A 14246-nucleotide genomic window follows, 5' to 3' on the forward strand; every position below is an offset into this window, starting at 1 on the left:
TAAGGCAATAACCTAGGCCACTCTCCTAGTTTAAGACTTAGCCAAAGCTTTCATGATAGGAGAATGCCCACGCTTCGATTTACCATCCCTTTTAGGATTGTAAGCAGTAGTGAGAGTAAGTTTAATGCCCAACCTAGAGAAAAAATCCCTAGCTTTGGCGGCATCCAACTCACCCTTGTCTGTTGTTATTTTACCAAGGTAGTCATAACGACTAATCATATCTTCCAAGAGGAACTTAGATATCCCTTCTGTGCTTTTTGTTCTTAGAGCATGACCTTCAACCTGGTTAGTTAAGTCTTCTCGTGCAAGCACTATGTATCTTATCTGCCATAAGCTCAATGGCATTGTAACCAGATCTACTACCCACTTATAGTGCATGGCCAATGGGCAAGTAGGGTGCAATCCATCACGACGATGCACATTTGAATACATTTGATAGGTTTCACAAGACTCCACAAAGTGAGATAAATCTTTATACATACCTTTTCACCAATACCTCTCTTTCATTTTCGTAAAGGTTGCCCATACACCTTTGTGTCTAGTATAAAGACTTTCATGAATCTTTTGATAAGCTCATTTTGAGTGTCTTTATCATTCACAACTCTCAAGGGTATCCCATTTCTTTATTTTGGATGCTTCCGCAAGTACCCATCTTTCAAAAAGTATCCATGGGCTTTTCTATGTATTCTTTTGAACTCTTGTTAGTCCACCCTTCTTGCCTTGCTAAAGTGCTCACATAGCATAAAAATGAGCAACCAGTCACCTTGATATAGGTCCTCTGTAAATGACTCAAGTGCATTTGACAGGCAAACATGATCACCCTTGACATGAGAGCTACTATAAAACCTTGTGCCTACATCATCATCCTTGACAACCATTTCTTCTTCATTTTCATACCTTGCTCTAGAAAGCATATCTACAATTGGATTATCTTTACCTGCAATATGCTTAAATTGTGGATTCAGGACTTTACATAGGTAATCCATCTCAACATAGCAATGTCGGGAGTTGAGCAGCTTATGATCATTCCAAGATGACGTAGACAATCAATCTTCATTATTACATTGTGCTTCTATCAAATACTCTTTATCACATTTCAGTGTTGTGACTGCTCCCCATAATTCTCTTTTTACCTGCGGATAATTGCGTCGACGAGCATTTAAAACCTTTACTCCAAATCTCACCACATATTGCTTGCCAACGGCATCATCTTGCCCAATCGCCTATCCAAATCTTTGGGCCTGGATACTTGGGGCTAGTATCCACTGTCACAATCACATGTCTTCCACATCCATAGTTTACTTTCTTCAAAGTTGGAGACATAAGCAACAATTTCTTTAATTTTTGCATGGCATGTGTCTGTATTTTTTTGGATTGTATGTCAAAAGACAAAGTATGATTGAGTCTCTCAAGAGTTGATACAAAGGTTCTGCTACATGTGTTTAATGTGGAATCTAGATAATATAAAACACACATGCATCCAAGAATCTTCGAATCTTAGTAACATTAATACATATCTCTTTCATTCTTTGAATCACATTAATCTTTTTTGGACAAGGTCTTCTACTATATGGCCCGCATATATGTCCTACAATAAGAACTTCATTCACACGAAACAATGAATTTTGGTAAGGTTCACTTCTTCCTACCTTGAAAAGATCTTATCACAATCATTGATATGATTTTCCACATACTTGCGGCACCCCCTCAAGTCCAAATCCACATCTATATCACTTACATCACATCCTTTGATCGACACATCGTCAAGAAAGGGCATCGTAATTTGAGGTATGAAGTCTCGCAAGACTTTGTTCATACCATTCATCATATTTGCAATTGAATTAGTTACTCCTTGAGGGAAGGTGTACACCTTTACCAAACCCAAAGGTGTCTCTCTACTTTCCATTGCTAGTTCGAATTGATCATACCTTAGAGTACAAGCCCCCATTGAATATATCGTCCTTTCTACAAATGCCTCTGCAAACTTATCTACAATTGGCCCTATAGCAACATTTTTTATTGTAACCTTGTTCACAGGACATATCCTGAATCAAGCATTAAGAACCATTTTTCTTTGAAATTGTGAACCACCTATTTGAATATGGAGCACATTGCACAAGAAGGCTCCAAAATACCCATCGTGATCTTTTCATTAAGCAACTCAGTGAGTTTTGACAAATGAACCTTTGGAACTAGAATAGGCCGCAAGTTCCAAGGTACATGAGGGATAGTGAAGATTACCATAGGAGCAACAATGGAAGGATCAATATACCCTATCTCATGCGGCTCAAATGCAAACGCCTGTCCGTGTTTGGCAAGCATTTCTTTAAAACATATTCTTTTAACCTCTGTCAAATTGTCCTTGCAACCAATCCTTAGATTCTTCAAAGAATCTTGTGTAAACTTATATCCAATTTTACTTGGGCCACAAAGACTAGGTTGCAAAGTAGCTTTCTCTATCTTATCCTTGTAGTCTTTTGGTAGAGGTAATGTCACTTGTTTCGCTTTCTTTGCCACAAACTTATACTTGGTCTCCACTTGTACATCAACACCTTGAGCATTTTTGAAATCCTCAACGACTTTGTACATTTCTATAGAGCATACTTTCACAACCTCATTCCCCATACACAAATTGCAATCCACTAAAGACTTTAAGTCTTGCATAGTATCCATAAATGAACACTTATCGGACACACCTATGGCTCCTCAAACCTTTTTGTACACTATTTACATGTTGTCTTTCACCCCGCATCAAGTAATTACACTTTGTCAAAGAGACAGATCCATAGAGTGTTAATCCTACAAAACCTGTAGAAAGCATCTCCTTTGTATATACATCATGTGAGAACTTTTCTCTTCTTGTATGACTGCAATCCTACTCTATAATGATACATGGCCAAAACCCCTCATATCCCATTAGTCCTTGAATTCTTTGTTCGTCTTTGGCAAGGGTTGCTCTCTAAGAGTGTCACGGTTCCTTCCATGTTCCACATAAATAGTAAGGAATTGGACCGCACGTCTCCCATCCTTGCTCCTTATCCTAGCATAAGCTCATCCATCGTCCGTCGCCTTTGTTTACATGCGTGTAGCAGTGATGTATGGTTGCCCAAGGATAAGAGGATATGTAGACATCTCGTGTACAAAGAAGGCTTGGTCATCTTTCACATCCCCTATAGTCACCCTTATATTTGGACAAGCTCCATATGGCTTCCTTGATGAGTTATTTGTTGCACAAATCATTCGTCCATGATTTATATCGATTGGCCATTTGCCTTTTTGATATACTCTTTGAAATGAGGACCCATGATCTATTAGTGCAATGTATGGTTCCTTTAACTCTCCTACTTTTACCAGGGTCTTAGTAGTTGCTCTTGCCCAGTGACTCTTAGAGTAATAACTCTTGTGAGTGGTCTCAACTTCATCTTCATCATCCAAGAAGCGAACCTGTTTTACCCCTCCTCTAGACTTGTAGCATCCAACAACGGTTTCATCACCTTGCCTACCATAAACTTGTACTCCTTGTGCATTTTAAGTCTCTCCTTTACCCTGTACATGGATAACTTTAGTAAGAGGCTGTCTGTAACAGACTTGGACACTCCAAGTCGAGAATCTACCATGACACCACAAATAATCACTTCAAACAGTTCACAATTCACAATTGATTCGACACTGGCCAGGCGGAGTTCCGTGCCTACAGATATTGCCCCATAGTCTGGCGCCCCTTTCGGTATTTCTTTTAATCTTTGTTCAAAGTACAAGAGTGCAGGCAGGCGCTCACTCTCAGACTCTGCGTCCCGATGCTCTGAGTTGTGAGAGGCGTCCCAGCTTATTTAAAGATTACAAGGGATGCTAAAAGCAGAGCCCCAAAAACTGGTAAAAGTCAAAAGCTTGGGTATTTTTAAAAGCCCTCATAAAATAAAGCAAAGGCTCTTTCTCTCTCTTTCTGTTATGCTTTAATAAAATAAAGAAATTCCAAAAAGCTCCAGCGTAAACTTTTAGCCAGAAATTGTGTAGCCAAAAACAGTCCTCAGCTTTCCGTAAAACGCGGAAGTCCGTACATGCTGCCACGTTTCAAATTTCCGCAAATTGCTGGCATGTCCGTACTGCAGCGCCACGTCAGCAATTCAGCGAGCTGTATTCCCTGCCACGTCAGCATTCCGGGGTGTGTGTGGGTCTAGTGGGCAGCCACGTCATCAATTTGTGACATGCCCCCTTCTTGAAAGCATTGTAATCGCCCTCGATTACGCCTGCAAGACAGACAGAGGCCATAAATTGTCTTAGCAGACACTGATTGCTAGTACCGACGCACTAGGAACACACATCCAGCACATGTACCAATCGACAGTCACATCACTCGACATCACATGAGAAATCACATTCAACATTCATTCAGATCTTAGACCATGATTTATTGGCAATGCAGTTAGCAACGCATCTAGATCCACTTAGGACCTCATAGATGCCCGATTGACTAACCCCTATTGCAACCATGTCTATTTGAGATCATTCAGACCAAACTGCTGCAGTCATTTCGTCTATCAGTTCCTACACTTAAAACAAGTCAAGAACAAATCAGTTTTATATTCGGGAATACCATTTTATAAAGTCATACAACAGAATATTGTCAGCTCTCAGTATCCCTGAAGCTCAAAGAAACATCAGTGACTCTAGTATTCAAAAATCGAGGCATCTGTTGACAAAGGAGCGGAGTAACTCCCCTCTTGTGCAACCCACTGCACCAGATCTCCGACCAAGCTGAATTCGGGGTTCCATCTGGAGTAGACTATGCTAAACCAAAAGCTTCCACTTTGCATCCAATGCAGGATAGTTCTTGAATTTAACCCAGAACCGCCTTCTTACTTTACCCTTATTCTTTCTGTCCTTATGTGCCAAAATCTGTTCAGGAACAAGGATCTCCTTGTTTTCTTCCACTTCAGGTTGCTCATCAGGCTCCCAATCTTCAAGCACATCTCCTTTAAAAGGTTTCAAGAGACTCACATGAAATGCATTGTGAATCCTCCAAGTGTCAGGCAGTCTCAATTGGAAGGAGACATCATTGATCTTTTCGGAGATCTGGAAAGGTCCGTAGTATCTCATACTAAGCTTTGGAAAAAGCCTCTCCTTTCCCTTCTTCTTTCTTAGGCATGCCTTCTCAAAATGTAAGAGCACCCAATCATTCTCCTTCAATTTCAAATCGCGACGATGGCGATCTGCTGCCTTTTTCTGTCTTTCCTGAGATTTCTGCAAAGCCTCGCGGACCTTGGCAAAAGTCGTGTCCAAGTCGCACGTGTACTCATTGGTTTCAAAAATCTTATCTTTCGTGCTTAGGAAGGGTGGAACCTTCACAGCACCTTCAATAATCTCAAATGGCGCCTTCCCCGTCGAAGAGTGTATTGTGTTGTTGTAGGCAAATTCCACCAAAGGTAGATACTTTTCCCACCGAGTCTTCTGATCTGAGATGTAAGACTTCAATAAATCTAAAACCACTGAATTGGCAATCTCAGATTGCCTGTCAGTCTGCGAGTGGAAAGATGACGAGAACTGCAACCGCGTGCCAATGTTCTCTCAAATTGCCTTCCAAAACAAACTCGTAAATCTAGGGTCCCTGTCGGAGACAATCATCTCAGGCATGCCATGTAATCTAAAGATCTGGGCCACAAACAGTCTCGCTAAGTGATCCGGCTTGACTGTTTTCTTCACTGGAATGAAATGAGCCTGCTTGCTAAATCTATCAATAACAGTCCAGATATTATTGTGACCACTCTGTGTTCTCGAGAGATCAAAAATGAAGTCCATTGCAATACTTTCCCATGGGTGGTGGCTATGGGCAAAGGCTGTAACAATCCCTGTGCTTTATGCCTATCAAACTTGACCTGACATACCAAGCAACTGCGCACAAACTCCTCCACATCCTTCTTGAGTCTTGGCCAAAAGAAGTATCTCTCTACCCCTTTCAAGGTGGTAGCAATGCCACGGTGACCCGTAAAAGACGGACAGTGGCATTCAGTCATAACCTTTTCCCTCAACGGCTGTGTAATGCACAACATTGTCTTCTTCATCAAAAAGCCATTCCGAATGGAATATCCCGCTACTGTCTCTCTATCCCGTATCCGTGTAAAGATATCTGCAAAATCTGTATCTGTGGCATACTGATCGACCATATCCTCGAAGCTTCTATGATGTATCGTGGAAATAGCTAGAACCAATGGCTTCCGAGACAAAGCATCTGCCACCAAATTCTTCTGTCCCTGCACATGGACAATCTGGAAGTGAAACTGTGACAAGATGTTCGCCCACCGCATCTGCTTTTCCAATAGCTGCTTCTGTGACAAGAAGTAGCATAAACTCTGATGGTCTGTAAAGACAATAAAATCCGCTCCGAGTAGGTAGTGCCACCACTGAGTAAGAGCATGGATAACCGCCAAAAGCTCTTTTCATAAATTTGTGTCGTCAATTCGGGCCTTGAGAACAATCGGCTCTCGTAAGCAATGACATGTTCTTGCATTAAGACCGCACCCAGGCTACGTCCACAAGCATCACAATATACTTCAAATGATTTCTGCAAGTCCGACAAAGTCAAAATTGGTCCCGTAGTCAATTTCTCTTTCAAAGTCTGAAAGGCATTCACCTCTATGGATCCCCACGAGAAGGACTCCTTTCTGTGTCAAGATATGCAAAGGGGAAGGAACCTCTGCAAACTTTCTAATGAACCGCTTGTAGTACGAACACAATCCCAAGAAGCTTCTAACTTCATGGACATTCTTCATATCGGGCCAATCACGGATAGTCTCTATCTTGGCCGGATCCATCTGCACTCCTGCTGCCGAGACAATGTGTCCCAAAAAGTGTATCTCCGGTAGGAAAAATTCACTTTTCTTCGCATTAATCACTAATTTGTGATCTCGTAATGCCTGAAAGACCTGAAGCAGGTGTTCTCTATGTTCTATCTCATCCTTGGAGAAATCAATGATGTCGTCAAAGAAAGTGCAAACAAATAGTCTGTACTCTCGAAAAATCGTGTCCACCATCCGGTTAAATGTCACAGGAGCATTGGGTAGGCCAAAAGGCATCACCAAAAACTTAAATAACCCAAAAGTCGTCCGAAAGGTTGTCTTGTAGACGTCTCCCGGGGCGATTCGGATCTGATGATATCCACTCTTCAAATCAATCCTGCTAAAACACGAGGATCCTTGTAATCTGTCGAGTACATTATCGATCCTAGGAATTGGAAATCTATTCTTGATGGTGATGTTGTTGAGAGCTCTATAATCGATGCACATTCTCCAAGATCCGTCTTTCTTCAATACCAACAACACTGGAGAGCAATACGATGAAGTACTAGGCTGGACAAGACCCTTTTCCAAGAGGTCTTTCACTTGGTTCATAATCTCTTCGTTCTAGGCTCGGCTCACACGGTAAGGTGGCCGGTTCGGTGGTGTGCTTCTAGGTATCAGATGAATAGTATGATCTTTAGGACGAGTGGGTGGTAACTCGCCTGACAAGCCCTCTGAGAAGCAATCGGCATGAGAGTGGAGAAAATCTTGGCGTTCTTTATCAAGTTCAGACATATTGGTCCTATCCTCATCACTCAACTCTTTCAAAAAGATCGAGAAAACAAACAGACTGGATTTCATTAATTTAGAAATGGCCGAAGCCGATACAATAGGGACAGACTCTTCCTTAAGTTTTACATCGAGTACAATGGTTCTGCCCTTCTTTGTGGTCAATGTCGCTTTCCTCGCTTGATAGTCGACCACGGCGTTGTTCTTATGGTACCAGGGAGTTCCCAAGAGGACATCACAACCTTCCAAAGGCATTATGTAAAAGTCCTCATGCCCCAAATACCCCTGACAATGCAACTAAAGTTTGCCAATGACAGGTGTAATGGCTACGTCCCTGCCGGGTGCTTCTAGAACTGCCTCTGCAAGTGGTCCCATCCGATCGGGAGTCATCTCGAGCTGCGCCGCCAATTCCGGTGAAATGAAGTTGGCCTTGGTTCCTCCATCAAAGAAGATCAGGGCTTCTTGGTCTTTCACTTTGCCCCAAGCTCGACAAAGTTTTGTACTCTCGTCCATCGTGCTGGGATCGGTACCCACGCAATCTGGAACCAATCCTGTTTTCGTCTTGCCTTTTCTTCCAGGGTCCTCAGCTGCTCTCGAACTCTCAGGCCTTTTGTCGTCCTTGTCGTTTTGTTCTTTCTGTGCCTTTTTAGGGTACTGCGTGGAGATATGCTCAGTTTCTCCGCATTTAAAGCACTTCCCCTCCTTTATGTAGCGAGCCCTCTCTTGAGGAGTAAGTTTTGGTCGTGCATCCTTTTCTTTCTGTTCTGGGTTGCTCTTTCTCTTTCTACTTTCATTTTTCGAAGTCTGTTCGGCTCTTTGCATCATGATCTCATCTGTGGGGTAGGTTAGACTGCCAGAGTGAATGGCAAAACCCCGTTTCGCATGACTCATCAACTCCTAAATGGAAGCTGACTTTTGTTCTAAGCATTGATCTCGGATCTTTGTAGGAAGACCCAAGGTAAACCGCTCAATCTGTTCCTTGAACGAGATCTTCTTAAGTGAAGAGGCGGGTAGAAAAGAGCTCCAGAATCTCTTGCAATAAGCGTCCACTGTGTCCTTCTTGGTCATCCGAAGATGGTTCCAAGCAGTTCGTATATCGCGTTCATACTCTCAAGTCAGCCAAGAAGAAATAAAAAGCCTTTTGAATTTCAGCCATTTAACTGGCGTTGTCTTGTTTAATAGAAGCGTGGACCACCGAGTTCGAGCATTCCCCTTAAAGTAAGAGGCAGCTCTCCGAATCTTAGAGTACTTTGAGTACGCCCTCCTAAGAAAGCTATGTCAAACTGCTGTATAAATGACATCAGAGTCCGAACTGTCTGTAGATCTGAAGCATTGCTTTTTGCTTCGCTTTTTGCCTTTTCTGTCTTCTTCGTTCGAGTCAGAGGAGCTAGAAGAACTTGAGGAAGAAGAAGAACTGGGTACTCCTTCAAATCGAACATGCTTCTTCTGTTTTCTTGCCTTTTCAAATGTAGACCGATGACCCAAATAACCTGGGAAGTCAACGCCTTTCTTCTTCTTTTTGTCGTGCTTTTTAGCTTTGTTCTGCGCGTCAAAAAGCTAAGTAATACGCGCATCAACCACCTCTTCTAATTCTTCCTCTGTGTACATCCTCGGAGTAGGAGGTTCCTTCAGGGCCGGTTTGAGGGGTGGCTCTGTGGTCTGCTGCCACTGCGCATGCACCTCATCGAAAGAGGTCTCGCTCATGTATTTTGCAAATTTTGGGTCCTTTGCAAAATTGAGCATCATCTTTGTTGCATCGCCGATCAATCGTCGACGCTCCATCTCTTCGAGCTCCGCCTGAGTAGGCCGAGGCGGGCCGTACTCCTCGCGTGAATCTTCGTTGTGATCTCTTCCCGCATCACCGGATGCAGAGGAAGTCGACTGATCTTTGCCTTGAGCCATAGGTGCTGCAGGACAAAAAAGGGATTGGATTTCCCATAGAAGAGAAATTCGCCGTGCTCTGATACCACTGTAACAGACTTGGACACTCCAAGTTGAGAATCTACCATGACACCACAAATAATCACTTCAAACAGTTCACAGTTCAGAATTGATTCGACAGTGGCCCGACGGAGTTCCGTGCCTAGAGTTATTGGCCCCAGAGTCTGGTGCCCCTTTCGGTATTTCTTTTTGTGTATTAATCTGTATTCAAAGTACGAGAGTGCAGGCAGACGCTCACTCTCAAACTCTACGTCCAGATGCTCTGAGTTGTGAGAGGCCTACCTGCTTATTTAAAGATTACAAGGGATGCTAAAAGCAGAGCCCCAAAAGCTGGTAAAAATCAAAAGCTTGGGTATTTTTAAAAGCCCTCATAAAATAAAGCAAAGGCTCTTTCTCTCTCTTTCTCTTATGCTTTAATAAAATAAAGCAATCCCAAAAAGCTCCAGCGTAAGCTTGCAGCCAGAAATTGCGTAGCCAAAAACAGTCCTCAGCTTTCCGTAAAACGCGGAAGTTAGTACATGCTACCACGTGTCAGATTTTTCGCAAATTGTAGGCATGTTCGTACTGCAGCTCCACGTCAGCAATTCAGTGAGCTGTATTCCCTGCCACGTCAGCATTCCGGGGTGTGTGTGGGTCTAGTGGGCAGCCACGTCATCAATTTGTGACACTGTCGCTTTTTCTTGATAATGTCAATGATTTCTTTCTGGAACCCCCGCTTTGCTATGCCAAGGACCTCACCCAAGGTAAATTCAATCTTACAGTTTAAAATCCTCTCTTCCAAAACCTTTTTGATATTTGCCGCTATCTTTTGACTCTTTTATGGTTAATAGGTTCCACCTTCAACCCATAGTGCTACCTGAACCATTGAGATGGTATGGCTAGTAGCCATGTCCTCAACTAGCTTCTTCAACCCTCCTTTGCCAAAGTTTGTCCCCAAGGGGCACTTAAGTGAATCCTGCCATCTTATAAGAAGACAAGCTCCTTCATCAAAAGCATCTCTGAAACTTTCACAATCCCTTCTTGCTTGGTCAGTACTGTCACAGTATATGCATCTATGTACAAAGCCTTCCCAGTCTTGAGGTCTTTGCCCTGTAGATTGGCATGATGGTTACCCCTTTTCTTCTAGCCTTGCAAGCTTTAACTTCAGCTCTTGCATTCCTTTAACAATATCATTTAAGATGGATTTGTCACTCTTTGGAACCACAATAACAGGCTTTATGCAACTCTCAGGAACACTTGGGATTTGAGGAGGGTTAACTATCATCTTATCTCTTTGTTGTTATCGCTTAGCTAGATGTGGTATTACATCTTCGACCTCATTCCAATCGGTCTTTAAACCGTGTTCAACATCCTTGTCCTCAAGTAGTAACTCCAGCTTCTCTTGAATTTCTTTCCCTGTAGCTTGCAAAAAGAACTCCGTCTTCTTTGATGTTAGAATGGCTTTTTCAATCCTTGCAAGTCGATCATAGTGCTGTTCAAATTCCCTTCGAAGTTCGGTAGGTGGAAGTTCCTCTTTTGGCCTAACTACCCACTCTAAAAATGTTCTCTTTGCCATCCTTTCAGAGTCCTCCATGAAATACTCTTCCTTCAAGGCTAATTTGAATGCTTTCCAAGTTCCCCCATGTTCATTTCTAATTCTCCTTACATGCTCTCGGATTTCTGGAACCATAGCTAGATCAAAAATCAAAACTTTGTACCATCTTTGCTTTAGGCACTCGATGCAGCTCCATCTCCTTCACATACCCACAAAGATAATTTGTTACATCTTGACCTTCAAATTGGTCCATTTTGAATTTTCTTCACCACTAATTGAAGGGTTTTGATTGAAGAAAGTTCCCTTATTTCAGTAGCTATTGTTGCATGAACAGAGCAAAAGCTTGAACCTTTGCATTGTGACTGGATCAAACCGCACCCCGTGTTGCTCTTATTGTTCCATAGCTTTAAAGCTTTGATTTGAGACCTTCAAAGAAGCTTTTGAATCCTCACCCTAGCCTACATTGCGTTGGGTTCACCAAAAATATGTCAAGAAGTGCGCAGTGCAGCTATGAAAGGGTTGGGTTGGGCCTTTGACTGTGAGGGTTCGGAGCAAAATAAAGTAAATCGTAGAACCTTTGCAGCTAAAGACACACTAGAAAAGACCAAAACTCTAGCCATCAAATCATCACGCTAAAAAAGAACCAAGATCAACTCAAAACTCGTGTGTGTGAAGATTTAGTGCCGCCTCGCTCCTAATTGCACAGATACAATGCTTTTCTCCTTGTCAAAAACCCTAAATTAACGCTTCAATTTTTCGCAGTGACCATTTCATGGAAGCTTTAGAGCTTCATTAGACAAGCGCAAATGATTATTTGAAGAGGGAAAACCCTAATTAGTGGCCTCACAGCCTCGAACACAGGGCGGAAACAACACAGGACTGCACTAGCACCTTCCCTTGCAATGGCTGTATCTTCTTCATTAGATATCCAAATGAGTTCCATTTTGGCTCTAAGAACTCTCTCTCTCAGCTTGAGCAAGGACGGCACCGTTGTTGATGTGGCCATTTTTAGCAAACAATGCCCCTTTTTTGTCCGCAAAAAGCCCAAACGAGTGGGGAAAAATCCCTAAATTTGTGGAAAGGTTTCTTTTTGGCTCAAATCACATGCTAAACCTCATTTTCCGACTTGTCAAGCACTTTGGACAGATCGTTTATGGCCAGGCATGAAACCTGCAATGTTTGGCCGAGATCGCTGCATTGAACTTTCTAGGCAAAACGAGCATGGCACTTTGAGACACTTGACATTTGTATGTTTCTAAAGCAAATTAGGCATATTTGATTGAGAGAAAACACGCCATAGTGCCACGTTCAAGGCCTCAGCTCCTTGATAAGGTATGTACATAATTACGATCGTGGCATCCATTTTTGTATATATCACACTATGTACATTATAACATTTGGTCCTACATAACAAAAACATTAAGAAAGAGGTAGTTTTTTAATTTCATACCATGCACGTGCCATGGCACGACAGCGTATTTACATTTTAGTATGCAATGTTACAACTTTAGAGAGTCCACATGAGGCCATTCAGGTAAAGGAAGCACCTATACCTTTTATCATATCTACTGGAAAAAATCGTGTAATGGAACACGCACTTTCAGTCAACCAATGGACATAGAACTTGAACAAACAAGATGAAAATTGCTCCTGCTCAGGTACCCTTGACATGATGAAATGGTTGTCAAAAAATTCCAGGTAGAAGAAATCATGGAGTTATCCTGAGAAAGGAGAGCTTGGAGATGAGTGGGTGGTGTAGGGAATGACTGAGAATGGGGTGTGACTATATTTAAGGAATGCATATGCTAACAATAAGTTTTGTGTTCAAGCACCTCTTATATAGCAGTATATTCTATATAATCAGCCTTTAAGTTGAAAGAACATTAGGTAATCAGATTCTGTTGATGTTTGGAGGGGTTTCTGGTTGGAATTAATGAAGAAGAGGCCCAGCATAAGAGGTGTCTGAAAAGTTGTAGACTTCTCCCAGTAAATAGGCTTGATCTGCTCCATGACATGGTTATCTTTTGGGCTCAAGCTTCCTTTTTTCCTTTGTTGAAATGGATATTCTTCCTCAACATGCATGAGTTCAGGACTGGCACTCACAAGGCTAAACTAAGTCTTGCTGTATGCCATGTTTTGTATTCTTGGCATTGATACCGGATTTTCATACCATGTTCACAGCTGGACAACTGTCATGTGGCATAAATCTGCTACCTTGAGCTGCTTGAGGATTGCATCTTTGGTATGAGGAGGTGTGCTGCTTATCAATAGCAAAGTGAACTGCTGCATTGTCTGTGTCATTGTTATGAAGTGAGAGCTGCTGGTGTTAGAAGTAGAAAACCTGTCAAACCTTCACAATTCTGCAAGTAGGTGATTAACCCTGAGGTGGTGTAAATAAGCTCCATTTGCAATAGTGAAAACCTTGAAAAATGCAGCTCCACAACTCATACGAATAGAAGGAGCTCATAGCGTGTGTGCATAACAATGATAGGATTTGAGAAAAACTCTCAGGATTTCTTACATTTGAATTTAGTCATTTCACAATTTTTGATGGCTTGAAGTGCTGATGCTCCTTTTCTGCAGAAGAAGTGCCTATACGTAGCCTCAATAGACAGTGTGGGTCAGGCCTACAAGCAATCGCCGATATTGCAGCATGTATCAAAGCAGGCTTCATTGATATAGGTATGAGTTTGAGGAACTAGAGTGCTATCTGAGTCTTAGATGAAGTGCTTTAAGAAAAGTCATGCAAAATGTACAGGATGTTACAGGTTCTTTGTTTGCACTCTTTTAAATTCACATGGTCATTTGCTAAGTTTTGGTGTAGAGGTGCTACTATCTCCATTTGTGCATGATTGAGTCAAAGCTAAGTGTTTAAAGACACCAGAGGACAAAAAAAAGAAAAAGAAAACTGACTAGTTTCCTTTGCACTGCTTTAGGGATTGGTGCTGGTGTGGAATCAATGACTTCAGATTACAGTCCTGGATGGAAAGGATCAGTTAACCCTAAGGCATGTTTTCACCATCTAAAGTGGCATATTTGCTTTCTATATGTAAGTATTTAGTTGGACTTTGTACCTTTAACAGAAGGCTGATGGTCAAGACAGACAGAGGTGAGGGTCCCTTCGTGAGGACTCCCAAGGGTCCCATGATAGCCAAGCTGAAGGCCATGCACCGGGAGCCCACAACCTCCATCCTCCTCTGACTGCCTTT

General features: G+C 42.3%; 1 protein-coding gene across 1 annotated transcript in view; it reads left to right on the forward strand.

Moving 5' to 3' along the window:
• The window catches only part of LOC147450298 (3-ketoacyl-CoA thiolase 1, peroxisomal-like), a 160953-nt gene that overhangs the window by 22894 nt on the left and 123813 nt on the right, over window positions 1-14246 (forward strand). Inside the window, exons 5-6 of the mRNA XM_086519569.1 lie at window positions 13621-13719; window positions 13974-14044. Of these exons, the coding sequence (XP_086375695.1) occupies window positions 13621-13719; window positions 13974-14044 (170 nt within the window). The remainder of the gene's footprint in view (window positions 1-13620; window positions 13720-13973; window positions 14045-14246) is intronic.

Source organism: Adiantum capillus-veneris, chromosome 9 (genome assembly GCF_014529385.1).
Source record: "Adiantum capillus-veneris isolate H3 chromosome 9, ASM1452938v2, whole genome shotgun sequence".
Classification (NCBI taxonomy): Eukaryota; Viridiplantae; Streptophyta; class Polypodiopsida; order Polypodiales; family Pteridaceae; genus Adiantum; species Adiantum capillus-veneris.